Source organism: Carassius carassius, chromosome 20 (assembly GCF_963082965.1).
Source record: "Carassius carassius chromosome 20, fCarCar2.1, whole genome shotgun sequence".
NCBI lineage: Eukaryota > Metazoa > Chordata > Actinopteri > Cypriniformes > Cyprinidae > Carassius > Carassius carassius.
Genome location: NC_081774.1, coordinates 32,410,504 through 32,429,006, shown reverse-complemented (window position 1 = coordinate 32,429,006; position 18,503 = coordinate 32,410,504). Strand labels below are relative to the sequence as shown.

The 18,503-nt window shown below is 38.2% G+C and overlaps 2 protein-coding genes across 5 annotated transcripts; one reads left to right on the top strand and one right to left on the bottom strand.

Annotated features, from left to right (window-relative positions):
- Window positions 1-536: 536 nt before the first annotated feature.
- LOC132096894 (oocyte zinc finger protein XlCOF6-like) lies at window positions 537-6,179 on the top strand. 4 transcript variants are annotated; one of them, XM_059502572.1, is made up of 3 exons: window positions 537-641; window positions 886-1,027; window positions 4,026-6,179. In XM_059502572.1, the coding sequence occupies exons 2-3, from the start codon at window positions 943-945 to the stop codon at window positions 6,113-6,115; spliced, it is 2,175 nt and encodes a 724-aa protein (XP_059358555.1). In that variant the 5' UTR covers window positions 537-641; window positions 886-942; the 3' UTR covers window positions 6,116-6,179. The 4 variants fall into 4 exon arrangements, with proteins under 4 accessions (XP_059358555.1, XP_059358557.1, XP_059358556.1 ...); XM_059502574.1 differs by having other exon boundaries at window positions 597-641; window positions 906-1,027; XM_059502573.1 differs by having other exon boundaries at window positions 597-641; window positions 815-1,027.
- A 4,024-nt stretch (window positions 6,180-10,203) lies between these two features.
- On the bottom strand, window positions 10,204-12,422 carry si:ch211-241e1.5 (uncharacterized protein LOC567583 homolog). Its single transcript, XM_059502581.1, has 2 exons — window positions 11,988-12,422; window positions 10,204-11,845 (listed from the first exon to the last, which is right to left on the bottom strand). The coding sequence occupies exons 1-2, from the start codon at window positions 12,070-12,072 to the stop codon at window positions 10,407-10,409; spliced, it is 1,524 nt and encodes a 507-aa protein (XP_059358564.1). The 5' UTR covers window positions 12,073-12,422; the 3' UTR covers window positions 10,204-10,406.
- Window positions 12,423-18,503: the final 6,081 nt, after the last annotated feature.

Genomic DNA, 18,503 nt, shown 5'->3' with positions numbered 1-18,503 from the left:
TTCAAGACAGCATGAGAACTGACTGCGCATGCGCAAATCTACATAAACTACGTTCTATGGACCAAAGAGGCACCGCTCGCCTCTGCCTCAATGGCCATGGCTTTTGAATTTCCTGCATGAAACAACGGTTTTTAGGAGCAAACAATGGCAAAATGAGTATATTATGTGTATTCCTGAAAATTTTTGTTACAAAAAATAATATTTGGAATAAAATTAATGCAATTAATAATGTGGTGAATTAATAAAGCTCTTGGAATTAATAAATGTAATGTCAGCATTTCCTTTGGTGAGGCACTGCCTACCCTGACCGCACGTCCCTGAAACTTAGGTACTACTGGTATACTGTAATGTGTATATATATATATCTCCAATGTGTTTTACATTATGATTACAATAGAAAAAGTAACAAAATATTAAAGCAGGATATAATTTTTAAACAAATCTGGACAATAAAAAAGATGAGCTGACAACTGATTTTCTTTATATAAAAAAAATGTAGTTCGTTTAGAAGCGAAACCGTTTTGTTTTATTTTTCCTCGCGGAATCGCTCTGACGTCATCACGCAGGCGCCGGGACTCCGCCCTCTGCTGTATTCTTTGGACAGAGAAGAGGTTTTTGTTTCGAGATATTCAGCGTTTAAGGTGCGTTAAACGTAAATTTTTGTTTAAAGCTATTTCCAAGTAATGTTTTCCACTATGTACCAATTTTGCGTTGGTTGGTAATGTAAAATGAGTGTATTTCAGCGTGATAATGTAACGCTTTGTGTGCTTATAGTAAATGGCGCCAAAATGTGCGAGTGTTATTTTGTTTCCAGTGTAACGCGTCCACACACGAGGACCAGAGCTATTCACTTGGCTCTTTATTCCTTTCTGTTAACTATTTCAGTCATCTTTAACGTGACACAGACGTCTTTGAGAAAGGTAGAAGATACATCTTCATGTCATGGAGTTTTTTAAAGAGGAGCCTGAAGACTCGACTGATCCAGAACCCTGCAAAGTGAAAGATGAAGAAACTGAGGAACAAATAGGTTGGTTTTTGAAACAGTTCAATAAAAATTGGTTATATTTCTCATAATGTGTGTTTTCTTAGGCCAAAAAAGGGCTAACTACTCAAAGATTGTTTATTGCACCAGATGTTACTTGAAAGGAAACATAGTAAATGCATGTATTTGCAGGTTATTTGGAATATATTGTATATGTCAATGTGCTTAAATTAGGGCTTAGTGATATGGACAAAAAATAAAATATGCGATATAGTCTTCTACATCATGCCCAATGTTGTCCAACAAAACAATGCTTATATTAAAGGTAGTGAGATAAAAAAGTTGTATAGTTGTATGTAGACTATGTGTGTATATATATATTAAGTGCAAAAAAAAATCACATTACATTCTAAAATTGTCTGATTGCAAAAAAAAAAACATTAAAGCAAAATAATTTTTTTAATATTTTGATTTCCTCATCACACTCACTTTATGGTTAATACTATCACTATCACTTACTTGTAAGTTTAAAATTCTACACATGGCAAATTTATTGCACAAATGCAAATATTACAGATTTTTTTTTTTAGTCCCAATTATTGCGCTCTTTTACTGTTGTACACTGTCTTGTTTGGTGTGCATTTGTGTGCGATGGTGGTTGTTTACTTAAGTCTGTGAAGTTTAGCAGAGAATTGCATGCAGAAAGGCTCATGCACTCCTGACAGCAAAATATAAATATTTCTATGACTTTCTAATAGGGTTGGGCAATATGACCAATACATATAATTAACATTTTTAATAGTAATTTTATTTCGTGGTAACAATATAGTTATTTTTGCTTTGATGATATAAAAAATGTTTATACTATTAAAAGTTCACAATTATTGTCACAAGTGCCAATATCACAAAAAAATAAACTAGCCTAAAATAAAAAATGTCAAGCTCGCTGAAGACAAGTAAACAGACAGCAATAAAATAAGAATACTTATCACAAGCAATAGGAGATAAAAAACTACAGTAGGACAAATAAAAAAGATATGCTACATTGTATAAAGTAATCAAATATATAAAAACACTGCATATTCTTGAAGGTGTAAATTAAATATATATATTTTTTTATTTTTAAAATGACAAAAGTGATTTAGACGAGCAGTGAGAGAATTTCCATCTTTAGTTTTTTGATTAACATGAACGACAAACAGCAGGAATATATTAGACTGCTGTCACTTTAAGAGCTGCCCAGATCCAATACACTGTACACTTGTGTTTTCTTTCCCAGCGGTTTTCTTTCAGCCACTTCTCTAAAACACATTAAACTGCACAAGGCTATCTGTCGGCAGCACAAGTATCTTTCAGAGCATCTAACAGGGCAATGCCCTTTAAACTACATGGTAACTATCTTACAAGTGAATTTAAAGCCCTTAATATAAGCATGACTCATGTTTAGGTCAAATTGGATTATGAACTTGCCCCGGAGCAGCTCACTGTGTGTTCTCCACTATTTTTCAGATATTCTCGCATCAATATAACAGTATTGTCTCACACCAAAAGGCTTCTAAAAAATATAGCAATGTTGTATAAACTCAATATACTGCCCAGCCCTTGTTTAAATATTTATAGCCTATTTCAACAATGCTTTATTTATAGCTCTGTTTCTCACACATGCACAGAGAGCGAGAGTCTTACCACGCTGAATCGACACGCTACATGTTAACTATATTATTTGTTGTTTCCTCCTGTCAAAATAATGGAGTTCATTTAGAATGATTCAACTATTTGGAACAAGCAGAAGATATGCCGGTTTCTCAGGTAGTGGGCGGAGCTAATGTGCAAATGGCAATTTCATTGGCTGGCGCTCATCTATTACCATCCCTGTTTTGATTTCAGCAAATCTGTTTGACCGAACGCAGATAACGTGATTAATATTCATGAGCCCAGCAGCTCATCAATCCATAGTGCATTGTATATAGTTAGTATGGTAGTAGAATTAGTATTAGTATTATTATTTTTTAAATAATTAATATGATCTATTATTTTATTTTTTTTACAGAAACCCTCAATGACCAAAAATATCTTAAGTATCACCACCAGTCTTAAGTTCAGTTAAAATGACAAATATGCATTCATACATGGTTATCAAGTTTTAGTTCTAATCACTAAAGTTCTATCATTAAATAGTGCTTAATACCATAATATAATGTTGACTGACTGATTAAGAAGCTAAGATTTAAGAAGCTGTGCCATTTTACAAAGATAAGCTGATTGGAATCATATGTGTGTGTGTGTGTGTAAAATAGTCTATCAGTCTGGCGAGTAAACGAAACATTTTACTAGCCACTGGCGACTATATTGTCAAGGTGTGCGTAGAGGGTTGCAAAATAAAAGTTCATTTTTACATAAAGGCATTAATAGCAAATCCTCTTTATTGACCAAAAAATGTAATGTTTAAATTTCATAAATTAAAAGACAACTAAAATTTGGGTGAAACTTGTTTACTGTTTTTCATAATTATATTACTTGTAAAACTGAAAACACAATTGTAAATAAGTATAAAGAATGGCATTGGTTTTATTTTTAGTGATAAAAAGTGTGTTTTTTTTAGCATATTTTGTGCTTTGCTTTGGTACCGAGAACCGTGGATTTTCACTGGTATCGGTACCGAATACTGAAATTTTGGTACCGTGACAACACTAACTAAAAACTGTGATAAATCAATTTATAAAACGGTTTAGTTAATTAAACGAATAAATTTTAAAAGATGCATTTTTTGGAATGTTTATTAAATTGATTTGATTTTTTGTCCATATTACTAATTTGACAGGAAAAAAATGCTATTAAAAAAATACATTAAATGACAATAGCGTCAGGACTGAAGAACTGAAAGTGTTGATAATGACTGAATGAACACATTGCACACTAAACATAAAACACACAAAATAGTTACTTGGTGTCTTTTAATATCTGTTTTTATTTGGGCTTGATGTATTGGCATTTTTTGGTCTCCCCTTTCTGATTTTTGTCAATTTATTGTTATTAATTGTAGGTCTGTTGGAAGTGAAAGAGGAAAGTCAAGAACTGAATGAAGTTGAAGACGGTCAGCATTTACAGACACCTGAAAATTGTATAGCTGAAGAAGAACCTTTAAATGAAAATCTTTTACAATCATTTCACACCAGAAAGAGACCTTGCACATGCCATCAATGTGGAAAGAGTTTCACTAGTAAACTAACTCTTCAAAATCACGTAAAAATCCACTCTGGAGAGAGGCCTTTCCAGTGCCATCTTTGTGAAAAGCGTTTCGATCATAAAGGACAACTTAATGTTCACATGAGGAGTCACACTGGAGAGAAGCCCTTCTTGTGTCCTCAGTGTGGAAAGAGGTTTATACATAGAGGACATCTTAACGAACACTTACGGATTCACACCGGAGAGAAGCCTTACACATGCACTCACTGTGGAAATTGTTTCCGACATCAAGCTAGCCTGACATGGCACATGAAAATCCACACTGAAGAAAGCCCTTTAACTGGCTCTCAGTGTGGAAAAGTTTTCACACAGCAAGAAAAACTCAAGAGTCACATGAAAATCCACACTAAAAGGAATCAGTTTACATGCCCTCACTGTGAAAAGATCTTCAGTCATAAAGGACAACTTAATATTCACATGAGGAGTCACACTGGAGAGAAGCCCTTCTCGTGTTCTCAGTGTGGAAAGAGGTTTATTCACAAAGGACATCTTAACGATCACTTACGGATTCACACCGGAGAGAAGCCTTACACATGCACTCACTGTGGAAAGAGTTACACACATCAAGCTAGCCTGACATGGCACATGAAAATCCACTCCGAAGAAACGTTTAAGCGTTACGTTAGAATGCATCCTTTCAAATGCCATCAGTGTGGAAAGAGTTTCCTTCATAAAGGCCACCTTAATGATCACTTAAGAGTTCACACTGGAGAGAAACCATTCACATGCCCTCACTGTGAAAAGAGTTTCAGTCATAAAGGATACTTTCATGTTCACTTAAGGATACACACCGGGGAGAAACCGTTCACATGCGATCAGTGTGGAAAGAGTTTCACGCATAAAGGAAGCCTGAAGTGGCACATGAGAATCCACACTGAAGGACTTTTCACTTGCAACGTGTGCGGGAAGAGTTTCGCCTATAAAAGGGAACTTCAGATTCATAGAAGAATTCACACCGAAGAGAACCCTTCGACTTGTCTTCATTGTGGAAAAAGATTCACATGTGTCAGAAAGTTTAAGTGTCACATGAAAACTCACTCTAAAGACTATGTTTACTCATGCAATCAATGTGGAAAGGGTTTCAATCAAAGAGGACACCTGAATGAACACATGAGAACCCACACCGGAGAGAAGCCCTTCACATGCCATCTATGTGGAAAGAGCTTCAGTCAGAAAGGAACCTTTAACATTCACCTGCGAATTCACACTGGAGAAAGACCGTTCAAGTGCCATGAGTGTGGAGAGAGTTTCAGTAAGAAAAGAAACATGAATGTTCACCTGAGAACTCACTCTGCCATTAACCTTGCATGCCATCAAACTGGACAGAAATTAATTCAACAAGCGCACCTTAATGATCATATAAGAATTCACATTGTAGACCGACCATTCACATGCCATCACTGCAAAAAGAACTTCATTCACAGAGGACACCTTAATGATCACCTGAGAATCCACACTGGAGAGAAGCCTCACGTGTGCCAACAGTGTGGAAAGCGTTTCACACATAAAGGAAGCCTTACATGGCACTTGAAAACTCACACTGTAGAGGAACTTTTACAATGCCGTCAAACCGACAAGAAATGTACAGAAAATGCAGATGTTGAGAGTCAGAAAAGAACTTGCACCGTAGCGAAGCCTTACGCGTGTCAACAGTGTGGGAAGCGTTTCCCCCTTAAAGCAAGCCTTAAGTGGCACATGAGAACTCACGCCGATGAGGAGCCTTTCACATGCCACCTAACTGACAAGAAATTTACAAATGATGTAGATCGTCCGATAAGAATTCGCTCTGGGGAGAAGCCTTACGTGTGTCCATTATGTGAAAAGAGTTTCAGTCGTCAAGCAATCCTTCAGAGTCATGTAGAAACTCACTTTGAAGAGAGTCCTTAAGTCCTTTTTGACTAAAGCATTACAATAGCGCAATAAGTTTGCAGATGTTTAGGAAACATGCTAATTCGCAATGTCATTGTCAATATAACATACTGCCCCTCTAAACATGCCCTCAACGTAGAAAGAAACCTCTTTGAACTACTCATAACCTTAAGAGAAACCAGGCAATTTTTCTTTAGGACTATCACCTTATGAAGGACTTGCTTTGGGATAGCTCACTGGGGGGTATAATAACGAATAACATTTTTTTGTGAAGCTCTAAATGGAAGTGTTCAGCGATGACCAATGGTAGATATTTCTTCAGTATTTTCTGTAAAGCTTTGAACCAGTGTACACTACCATTATATATGAAAACCACTGTAAATCAAACTGCCTTGGCTTACACATTTTTCTTGCATTAAATACCTTCACGTCCTCATGCCACGTAAAATGTAAATAAGTCAGATATTGTTGTAGAAAACATGCTGAACTTTGCAGAAACAAGCTTGTGTCATTGTGAAGTGCAATTTAAGCAGATAAAGACCATATAGTGCTAGTTGTACATACCACTTTGAGTTTTGAAATTAGCCGAGACCGCAGCATTAGCTGCTTTTCCACTGTTGGGCCAGTGCGAGCCAATGCTTTAAACAGGTCAGGCCGGGCTAATAGCATCGGGCTGTGTTTTCACCGTCGCGTCAGAAGCTCCGCTGCGCATAGCTTATAAATATTTTTGCCTTGTATGGGGATCATAATCCACATTGGATCAAGTTATTTCAAACACTGGCTGCTGACTGAAAGGGAGTTTTGAGCTCAACTTGTATTGTTAGTGTTATCGCTGTTAGCTTTATGAAATGATCTGCAGCGCTGACGCTCTCCAGACGCGGAGAAACTGCGCCTTTGTTAATAACCACTCCTCCGGCCCGCTTTGGCCCAAGGTTTTCGTTGGCCCCGAGGAAGAACTGCTGAGGCATGATCAAGCACCGGAAGTGACAGTGGAAACGCGTCTGCCCTGGCACACACTAGCACGCACGCTTTTGGCCCGACAGTGGAAACGCAGCCACTAAATAAAGCCACACATTCCAGCTTTCTGCAATTCTGATGTTGCCTAAAAAAATTAAATAATGCTGCTGCAAAATACTGTATAATACAGTGCAACGTCAGCATGTTGTCATGTTGTAACACAACATATGTATTGCAAACTGTATTTTCGTTATTGTCATTTGTAGCGTAGGCATTTCACAGCGGCATTGTCATATTAACCAACTCATATTCTGTAAAATGAATGAACAGTGTGGACAGTCAGTTATTCAAATCAGATTCCACTCAGATATGCACAAAATTGGATTTTGGCTGACAGTGAACGAGGCTTTAGTGTTTTCCCCATGTCTAGTTTGTTCCTATGATTACCAATTATGATGATCTGTCTTCTCATTATCCTGTGTGCATTTAAATCCTCTGTTTAGTTCAGTGCATTGTCCTGTATTGTCATTTCTAACTCTTGTAAAGCTTAAACTCCTCTCCTGTACCTTAGTTTGAGTAAATGTTGGATTACCTTCTTTAAGGAAGGTATTAAGTATTAAAATATGTTAAATGGCTGACATGGAGATCCATCTCTTTATCACCTCCCTCGAGTTCCTGGAACATAGCATATCATATTTTCGGACTGGACTTAAAGATCATGTTAAACATCTTAATTCCCCTGTCTGTTCATGGTCCTCCAGGGAAGTTTAAGGATTTTGTTGGCTGTTTATTCACACAACAGCCATCTTTAGGGGGGCTGAAAAATCAGACATTTGAAAATTGGTTTCAAAGATAACGCTGTTGAAAACGATCCCTGACAATATACAATATTCTATCCTTTTGTATAATCCTTTCCTCCTAAGAACCCAAGAGAGTTTTATGCCTGCTCCAAAATCGTGTTAACGTTGACATTATCCTCCACTAATTGGAAAATGTTGTTAATCGATCAACACAGGCTCTGAAAAATGACTTGGCCATTCTTGAATTGTCATTAAAAATATTCTGAAATATAAATAAAACGTATGTGTCATTTGTGTGCTCCAGCTATTGGCAATCTTCAATTTAATAATTTATACAACCTCACTTGAAAAAAATAACATCTCCAACAGAAGTTGGAGAATACATGTGATCTGATATTGTTCCACCATACATAATCTTTACAGATACAGCACTTTGTAGTGGTGTTTGAAACTCCTATAATGCACCACAATAACAAATGTACAGCAGAGTACACACAACAGTTAGCCGCTAGGAAGCATGTGGTGCTGCAGACCCGCAACATGCCCAGTGACAGAATCTATGCTCAGGGTGCCCAAATGTTTGCATGACAGTGTATATAGTAGATTATTCATTATTGTCTAATTGGTGTCAACTGAATAGAATAGGAAATTGGCTGAGTTTTAAGGTAGATCTAAAACGAGATGTCATAGTCTTGGTAGAGTTGGTATTTGACTAACTGTCAAACTGACAAAACTTCTATTATCAAATAATAGTGCTATTTAATAAGAGTGTATTTGATAAACATACAAAAGTTTTTTTTTTCTTTTTTTGTGGTTGTTGCCTGCTTAGATAAGACCAAAAAATATAGCTGCAACTACAGAGCCGAGCAAAACGAGGAACTATGCACGTCAGGGAGCATCAGACTGCAGCAGAGAGTAATTAAAGATGACTGCAATTTTCACTTTTAATCAATAAGTTTATCAAATAGTTTTTTTCAGTGTGAGTTGACAATTGCACATACAAAGGCTGGTGTGAATATGTCACACATTTGCAGGGATACAGCCTCAGATGCAGTTTGGCATCATGCCATTCGTTGAGACCGTAAACAAAAACCATTTCCACTATCAACAAGAGATCCATAAGGTGTATTTCACCACAAGTGAAATCACATAAGCTGAGCTTTCTGATGATGATGGGATCGACAAAGGACATTGAGATGTGTGCCAAATTTCAGTGCAGAAGGAGAACAGATACAATAGGTTTCGCACCTTCAGTGCTTGCCCCCTAATAAAATGAAATACACACTGTTTAAACAAAAGATTCATATAATATATATATATATATATATATATATATATATGACTTCATGACTTTTGGAAAACAGGTATTCTTTCAGTGTTGATCAGGGGTGCATAAACTTTTGTATGTCTTCAAGACTGTGAACTAGTTATTTGCAATTGGTTTATGGCAAAATATGCAAGTATATACACATATGTATGTATTTTGAGAGTGTTAGGAAAACCAATTCGATTAGATTTGCTGTGCTTCATAAGAGTAAGATGTTATTTGGTGCACTTTGTTTGCTGTAACTGATTGGTGGAATTTGTGTTGCAGCAGTATGGGTAATGTAGTTTTCACCCAAACTTCTGCTATTAAAAAATTCATTTAAAAAGAAGTTAAATAAAAACCAATAAAAGGGTTCAATAAAGGCTTTATATAGCACATACTGATGATCTCTGTGAATAAAACCAACAATTTATTATTATTATTATTTTTATTGTGAACTTATACAAACAAAAGAAAATATGTAAGAAGATATCAAATAAACCCAAAGTTCTACCATGAAACTCGATAACTCTAACACAATCACATCATTATCACACAGCTTAGCTGATTGGTTTCTTTTCTCATCAACAGCCAATCAGCTTGCTGTTCAGTATTCAAATACTCCGCTAGTGCTAGCTAACCCCTCCACCTTCCCCAGCTCCACCTGTATAGATCTGCTACAGGGCGATATACACAGGTTATTTCATGTGTCCCTGCAGCACGGAAGCAGTCATCAGTAGCACAGGTGTATTTGTAGCAATAGACAACAATACATTGTATGAGTTAAAATTATAGCTTTTTCTTATGTCAAAAATCTTTAGGATATTTAGTAAAAATAATGTTCCATGAAGATATTTTGTACATTTCCTACCATAAATATATCAAAACTTAATGTTTGATTAGTAATATGCATTGCTAAGAACTTCATCTGAACAACTTTAAAGATGATTTTCTCAATATTTAGATGTTTTTGCTCCCTCAGATTCCAGATTTACAAATAGTTGTATCTCAGACAAGATATTGTCCTCCGAACAAACCACACATCACTGGAGAGATGATTTATTCAGCTTTCAGATGATGCAGAAATCTCAATTTCACAAAGTTGACTCTTATGACTGATTTGTGCTCCAGAGTCAAATATATGTTGTATGTGTGTAGCAGATCTATAGTCCGTTAAGACCAAACACACTGACATCGTCGTGTATATTTCCATGCTAAACATTCCCCTGAAGATGAGCTGGGCTCTTTATGGCTGCTTCAGACAGTGTCTTTTCTCATGAGCCAGCAGATAAATAGTTGTGCTGAAGTTCATCCCACATGAAGCGCAGCTGTAGAGCTTCTCTCCTGCATGAACCGCGTCTGTTTGTGACGTTTCTGAAGCAGTCAAATGCGTTGTTTTTTCTCCAGTATGGATTTGTTGCTGCTGTTTCAAGTGGCTCGCTCTGGCACAAGCATTCATCTTCTGGTGTGACTTCAGATTGCCAAGCCATTTAAAATCCTTTCCGCACAAGGAACACGCATAAGATCTCTCGTCAGTGTGGCTTTTCATGTGTATCTCTAAGTGAGACCGGAAAAGAAACGTTTTATTGCAGCATTCGCAGTTAAACATCCGTTCTCCAGTGTGAATGCGCAGATGGTTTAAGAAGTTAATCTTGTCTCCAAACTTCTTGCCACACTCCGAACACTGCAGAATGAACTCCGAATGAACATGCGCATGACTTTTCAGGTCTTTCTGATAAGAGTAACTCTTTCCACACTGAACACACGTGTAAGGCGTCTCTCGAGTGTGAAATCTGATGTGACTCTTCAGGTTTCCTTTGTGTGTGAAACCCTTCCCACAATGAGGGCAGACGAACGGTCGCTCTCCAGTGTGAAGGCGCACGTGAATATTAAGGTTTCCTTTCTGAGCGTAACTCTTTCCGCAGTGAGTGCACGTGTACGGCTTCTCTCCGGTGTGAACTCTCATGTGACTCTTAAGGTTTTTGTTTAATCTGAACCTCTTCCCACACTGCAGGCATTTGAAAGGCTTTTCTCCAGTGTGAGTGATCACGTGTCTGTTAAGATGCTCCATGTCTGAGAAGCTCTTTCCACACCTGTGGCATATAAAACAGTTCTCTCTAGAGTGAATCCTTGTGTGGAAATTAAGAGACTGTTTCTGTGTGAAGCATTTTCCACACTGAGGGCAAGCGAAAGGCTTCTCTCCAGAATGGACTCTCATGTGGTGATTAAGGTTTCCCTTCAGCGAGAAGCTCTTTCCACAGACTCTGCAGGTGAAAGGGCTCTCGCCGGTGTGACATCTCATGTGGCTTTTAAGGTTTCCTTTCTGAGTGAAACTTTTTCCACATTGATGGCACGTGAAAGGACTCTCGCCGGTGTGAATTCGCAGGTGGCTCTTAAGGTTTCCTTTCTGATTAAAGCTCTTGCCGCACTGCTGGCAGGTAAAGGGACTCTCTCCAGTATGAACTCTCATGTGGCTATGAAGGTGTCCTTTACGCAGGAAACCCTTTCCACAGTGAGAGCAAGTGAAACTACTTCTAGATCTTGTTTTCACACTTCTTTTTTGTTTTCTTGGGGAATTATTTTCGGTCTCTGTGCAGCTAAAGGATTTTTCTCCACTGGTGAAATCATGATGTTTCTCCTCCACTTCATTCATTTCTTGACTTTCCTCTTTCGGCGTCATCAAGTCTAAAAATGAACATATTAAATAGTCAAAAATTCTATTTTAGACAAAAAATCTGGGGATCAAGCCACAAAGCAACAGCCGTTAAATAACTTAAAGCTAATTCTGCAATTCCATCTAGTGTTAGTCGTGAGAATAGAAACCAACCTATTTTCTCCTCCGTCTCTTCATCTTTCACTCTGCATGGATCTGGAATTCTTATTTCTTCATTCTCTTCTTTAATAAACTCCATGTTTGTAATATCATGTCACACCAACCTTACGTTTTTCTACTTGTTAGCACATGTTTAGGATGATGAGAATAATGAAGTAATAATTAAACAATTCATAAAATAAGTATTTAAAAAAAAAAGTATTTCTGCAACTCGTTTAGATGCGATTTACACATCGTTTATACAGCCATTAATGCAGATCAATTCACATAAAACATTACATTTAACACTTTACCTTAATTCGGAATACTTTTCTAAAAAAAAATAAAGAAAGAAAAATGCTTTAAATCAATGTAAACGCCTTGAACACTGATGGATTCAATTCCACAAACCTCGATCGAATCCCAGCACACAAACCGGTGCGGGATTATGACGTCAGCACGCATACAAATAAAAGTCGTTAGTTGTTCGTTCGCACTTTCCATATTATACTGATAATGAAATATACGTCACGGGATAATTTTTATCTGGTGAAATTAGAATACACGTCGTCCAACGATGTGAAAAATACTACCAAGCGGGACTCAGAATAGATGATTACACTGTTTATGTATCATTACAAAAAAACTTATGTGGTATTGAAATTAATAATTTGTCAATTTCATTATTTTTATTGTTAGTAGTATTTGTTGTCGTTGTAGTATCCCGGAACGTATGCTTCATGACTTTTATTTTGAAGCGCGTTTTGATGCGTCATAATGCTGCGACGGACAGGTTTGTTGTTGTATTGAACGCATCAGTATTTAGTGTGTTCAGATGGATTTAAAGCTTTTACAGATGTACTGCAGCACAACAGTAAGGACTACACGTCATTACACGAATAAAGCGCTCAAGAACGATAAAAGCGACAGTAGTGAAATGAAAGTAGAATGACTGTTCTGCTGTAATGGGGTTATGAGTAACAGAAAGATTTATTCTGCATGTATTTATTTAAGGGTGATTATTCATCTTGAACATGAGCAAACCAGCAGGAAAAACTCCAAGTGAAACAGCTGAGAGATCTACTTAACACAATATTATAAACATGGAGTTTATTAAAGAGGAGAGTGAAGACACGAGTAATGAAGGAGGCTGAGCAACAAACAGGTCTAAATCATTAATTCATCTTCTGTAGAAGTAAATGTTTTAATTGCCCAGTCTGTGTTGGCATTGCTTTTTTCCTCTGGTTGTGAGTTACAGACATTATTCCTGTAGATTAAGTTTGTTACATGTTTCTAAGCAGCCTAAACTTAAAAAAAAAAAAAAAAAAAGTGTGTGTGCGCATGTTAAAATATGTAGTTTATCTCAGACACTGACACAGTTAAGACCCATCATCTGAGAAACCCTAATGTCACATTTATCAATTTCTCTCAGACAGAAATGATAATTCTGGCGACAGCTAAAAGAGCAGTAAATGTCTGTATGAACTGCTGTGTAACTGGTTTTGTCCCTTTTGATAAACGTTGATTTCAGAGCTGATGGAGGTGAAAGAGGAACATCAGTTTCAGAGAAGCGGACACGAGTCTTTAAATGCCAGCGGTAAAGAGTTTGTCACTCATAAAGGTGACCTAAAGAGACACAGAAGGATCCACACCGGAGAGAGACCTCACATCGCTGTCCAAAGAGCTGCACTCAGAAAGAGCATCTGAAGACACACACAAGGATTCACACCCAAGAAAACTCTCACGTTTGCCCTCAGTGTGGAAGGACCTTCAAGCATCTGAGTAACTTAAGACATATGACAGTCCATTCAGAGATAATACTGCACCTGATCACAGAACGTCTCATTTAATCTAAAATCCAAATATAGCGAGTGTGGTTTCTCCCAAAATAGCTGCTAAAAGTCACGATTATTATTTATTATTATTATACTATTATTTATTAATATTAATTTATATATTCATTGTTTTACGTTAGATATTAGATATTCAATTATGGGGAATCAATTGTCAATGATATTTTGACAAGAGTTTAATGTATTCCAACAACAGTCTGTATGTTTCCTAAAAACAATCCTTCTCACTCCAAAAAGAGCATTTATTACCGTGCTACTCAATTTTCATGTCTCTGCCTTTGCATCACATCATCAGTTAATCATTTTGTGTGTACAGTATGTATTGTGTTCAGTATTCTGTGTTTTGTATGTATTGTATAATTCTGACTCACACAATGTATTGTTGGCTATTGCTATAAATATGCAGTTGCATCTCAATAAATTAGAATGCCGTGGAAAAGTTCATTTATTTCAGTAATTCAACTCAAATTGTAAAAATTAACAAATTGTAAATTCAATGCACACAGACTGAAGTAGTTTAAAGGTGCAATAGGTGATCGTCTTCAGAAACATTTTTTGTTATACTAGTCGAAAATCTACCCACATCCCGATAGTAGTCATTAAGTTAAGTGGTTTATATTTATTTATCTGTATTTATATATTCTGTGGAAGTCGTAGGACCAAGAAATGTATGCTCGGTCCGAGCATTTTAAATAGCTTTCCTACCTACCTGTCAGCATATGTATTTGCATACCTCTGTGCTCCATGTCTGCACAGACAGAATACGTCATTAGCGCATTCACACACGCTGTGCAGACATAGCTAGAACAGCAATCAAAAGCCCGGTCTTCCTTCCTGGTATTGTAGTACTTTAAAGGTTTTCTCGCTGGTTAGACGACCACTGGCACGGCACCAACTTACCTAAACTCACTGGTTAAATCTTATGTGCCCTCCAGAAGTTTGCGCTCTGCAAGTGAACAACGCCTTGTGGTACCATCCCAAAGAAGTTCAAAATCACTCTCACGGACCTTTTCCTGGACTGTGCCCAGCTGGTGGAATGACCTCCCAATCTCAATCCGAACAGCTGAGTCTTTACTCATTTTCAAGAAACTTTCGCCAGCACTTAACCAACTAATACTAGCACTTTTCCTTCTTTTCTTGTCTTTTCATTTATTAAAAAAACAAACAAAAAAAAAACAACCTGGCTATGTGTTCTGTACTAGACTAACTGAGACTTGTCATGGCACTTGTATACTGTTGTTGTTCTCTTGTTGACCTGACTGCTTCTATTGTTCTCATTTGTAAGTCGCTTTGGATAAAAGTGTCTGCTAAATGATTAAATGTAAATGGTTAATGACACATGATGTGGCCCAGCAGTTCCCAATTCCAGTGCTCGTGCACATATTTTGCATGTCTCTCTTAGTTAACACACCCGATTCAGATGACCAACTCGAGCTATGTGAATGAACTTTGTTCCAATCGATATAATCCCTACACCGTGTTCATTGCTCCCTACTCACTGAGCAGGGGTTTACTTCACTTTGGAACATGGGCTGAAAATGGGAATCGCTAATGGACTGTAGCCTATTATAGTAATGTTGTCTCTGTTATTCTGGTCTGTGAGCATAAGTGCATTTTCCAGGATCTCCTATTGTACCTTTAAATCTTAGTTTTTTTTAATTGTGATGATTTTGGCTCACATTTAACAAAAAACCCACCAATTCACTATCTCAACAAATTAGAATATGGTGACATGCTAACCAGCTAATCAACTCAAAACACCTGCAAAGGATTCCTGAGACTTCAGAATGGTCTCTCAGTTTAGTTCACTAGGCTACACCATCATGAAGAGGACTGCTGATCTGACAGTTGTCCAGAAGACAATCATTGACACCCTTCACAAAGAGGTAAGCCACAAACATTCATTGCTAAAGAAGCTGGCTGTTCACAGAGTGCTGTATCCAAGCATGTTAACAGGAAGTTGAGTGGAAGGAAAAAGTATGGAAGAAAAAGATGCACAACCAACAGAGAGAACCGCAGGTATTTTATTGTAAATTAAATTATTATTTTTTTAAGACAATAATTCATTTTTAGTTACCAAGTTTTTTTTATATCAACTATGCATTCCATGAGTTTTGCAAATTGGAACGTTTCGTTGGCCTACAAAGAAATGTCAATAATGATGTTAGTCATTAGCATAAACCATGTTTCCTAATAATATCTCCCAAGGGTAACATGTAAAAAGTGCACAACTGTGCAGTTGACGAGCTGTGCTACCTGGAGAGTGGCAACAGTCCAGCTGAATTGGAGACATTTTTGAGTCACTTTGGTAGGCCTGTTTGCATCTCTAGAAGCCTTTCACTGCAAGTTGTTTTACTTCCTGAGCAAGGGAACACTCGGCATGGATGCACTGGAACACAGCTCGCTGCAGGGCCTTCGCAAGTATGTATTTCCCCCAGTGAGACACTGTGCAAGATCAGGGAGGACGGGGAGCAGGTCCTGCTTGTGGAGCCAGCTCTCCTTGGCAGATTCCTCTGAGTAAGGATCTAAGGATCTTCTGACTCAGAGACAGGCACCCTGTGGAACCTGTGTCTAGATCTCTAGAAACTTCATGTCTTGTCCCTGGATGGTGCGTGAAGGTTCTAGGTGACCTACCCCAAGAAGTAGTTGACACCATCGCTTCGGCAAGAGCACTGTCTATGGGACACGCGTATTCCTTAAAGTGCAACCTGTTCATCAAATGGTTCTCTTCTCACCGAGAAAATTAAAGCAGAGCCCATTCAACTCTCAACAAAATCTCTGCTCTTGCTTGCATTGGCCTTCATCAAGAGGGTATAGGGGACCTGCATGCATTTTTGGTCAACGATTTGTGTCTAGAGTTTGGGCTTCGAGATTCCCAGGTAATCCTTAGGCCCCGGCCCGGCTATGTGTCCAAGGTTCCAACTACTCCCTTCAGCGATCAGATGGTGAGCCTGCAAGTACTGCCCCCGAAGGAGGCAGACCCAGTCTTAGCTTTGCTTTGTCCCTTCCGGGCATCAGTATGCTATGTAGACAGGGCTCAAATCTTTAGGAACTCAGTCCAGCTATTTATTTATGTCACATATTCAGATATTTGTAGAGCTGTAGGCTGGACGACCCCCAACATGCTTGTTAGATTCTATAGCCTTTGTGTGGAGCCAATATCCTCCTGTGTTCTCACCTCAAATGAAGCACTGAGTGGCCCCGGCTTCAGGTCGGCTTGCTAAAACCGCTCCAGAGAGTCCATACTGTAGACCAAGACAAGCTCCTCTATCCCCTCGGCAGCCAGACGCGGCACAGTGGCACAATTGCTAGACAGAACTAAACAAGGCTTCGCTCCGACTGAGAGTGATTGTGCTGCTTATGTGTGTGTGTGTGTATTAGCTGCAGGTTTGTGTGTGTAATTAGATGCAGGTGTGTGTGTGTGTGCAGTCAGTCCCAGCAATGAGGCAGGATGGGAAATGGAGTTCGAAAAAGGGGGTGGACAAAAATGCCAGAGTCCTGAGTGAAGTGCCCTCTATTGGAGTTTATGGGCACTTTAGCACTTTAGCTAATGATCGTGACAGGAACAGAGGTGTCCACGACCCATCGCCAAGGCTTCTATACGACTGCTGAGTAGCTGGGTTAACTTTTTTTTTAATCAGTCCTGCTCTGTTTTATTGGTTTGAACTTCTTCAACTTTCTACTTTGATTAAAATAGTTGATAATTTGAAGTGATCGGATTCCCATCTTTATGTTGTTCTATCAAGACTGATCAAAAAACTTTTGATGTAGTTGGGCCTAGCATTTTATCAATAATAAATAGCTGTCTTGCATCAGGGATTGTTCTTACGTCCTTTAAAGGGTTAGTTCACCCAATAATCAAAATTATGAAATTAATAACTCACCTTCATGTCGTTCCAAACCCGTGAGACCTCCGTTTATCTTCGGAACACAGTTTAAGATATTTTAGATTTAGTCCGAGAGCTCTCAGTCCCTCCATTGAAGCTGTGTGTACGGTCTACTGTCCATGTCCAGAAAGGTAAGAAAAACATCATCAAAGTAGTCCATGTGACATCAGAGGGTCAGGTAGAATGGTTTGAAGCATCGAAAATACATTTTGGTCAAAAAATAGCAAAAACTACGACTTTATTCAGCATTGTCTTCTCTTCCGTGTCTGTTGTAAGAGAGTTCAAAACAAAGCAGTTTGTGATATCCGGTTCATGAACGAATCACTCGATGTAACCGGATCTTCTTGAACCAGTTCACCAAATCGAACTGAATCGTTTTAAACGGTTCGCGTCTCCAATACGCATTTATCCACAAATGACTTAAGCTGTTAACTTTTTTTAATGTGGCTGACACTTCCTCTGAGTTAAAACAAACCAATATCCCGGAGTAATTCATTTACTCAAACAGTACACTGACTGAACTGCTGTGAAGAGAGAACTGAAGATGAACACCGAGCCGAGCCAGATAACGACTCGTCCACGAGTCAAGAACCGTTTCTGTCAGACGCGTCCGATTCTAGAACCGAGGAGCTGATGATACTGTGCATGTGTGATTCAGCATGAAGCAGACTGACACACAGAGTGTCTGAACCGAACTGATTCTTTTGGTGATTGATTCTGAACTGATTCTGTGCTAATGTTATGAGCGCAGGTAAACCGAAGTCTTGAATCAAGGGCAATCATCGCCAATG

Excerpts from the sequence above, each read along its gene's own strand:
- LOC132096894 (XM_059502572.1), top strand. The coding sequence starts at position 943 with ATGGAGTTTTTTAAAGAGGAGCCTGAAGACTCGACTGATCCAGAACCC. Across the intron at positions 1,028-4,025 it reads AGAAACTGAGGAACAAATAG|GTCTGTTGGAAGTGAAAGAG; the intron begins GTTGGTTTTTGA and ends TATTAATTGTAG.
- si:ch211-241e1.5 (XM_059502581.1), bottom strand. The coding sequence starts at position 12,072 with ATGGAGTTTATTAAAGAAGAGAATGAAGAAATAAGAATTCCAGATCCA. Across the intron at positions 11,846-11,987 it reads AGAGACGGAGGAGAAAATAG|ACTTGATGACGCCGAAAGAG; the intron begins GTTGGTTTCTAT and ends GTTCATTTTTAG.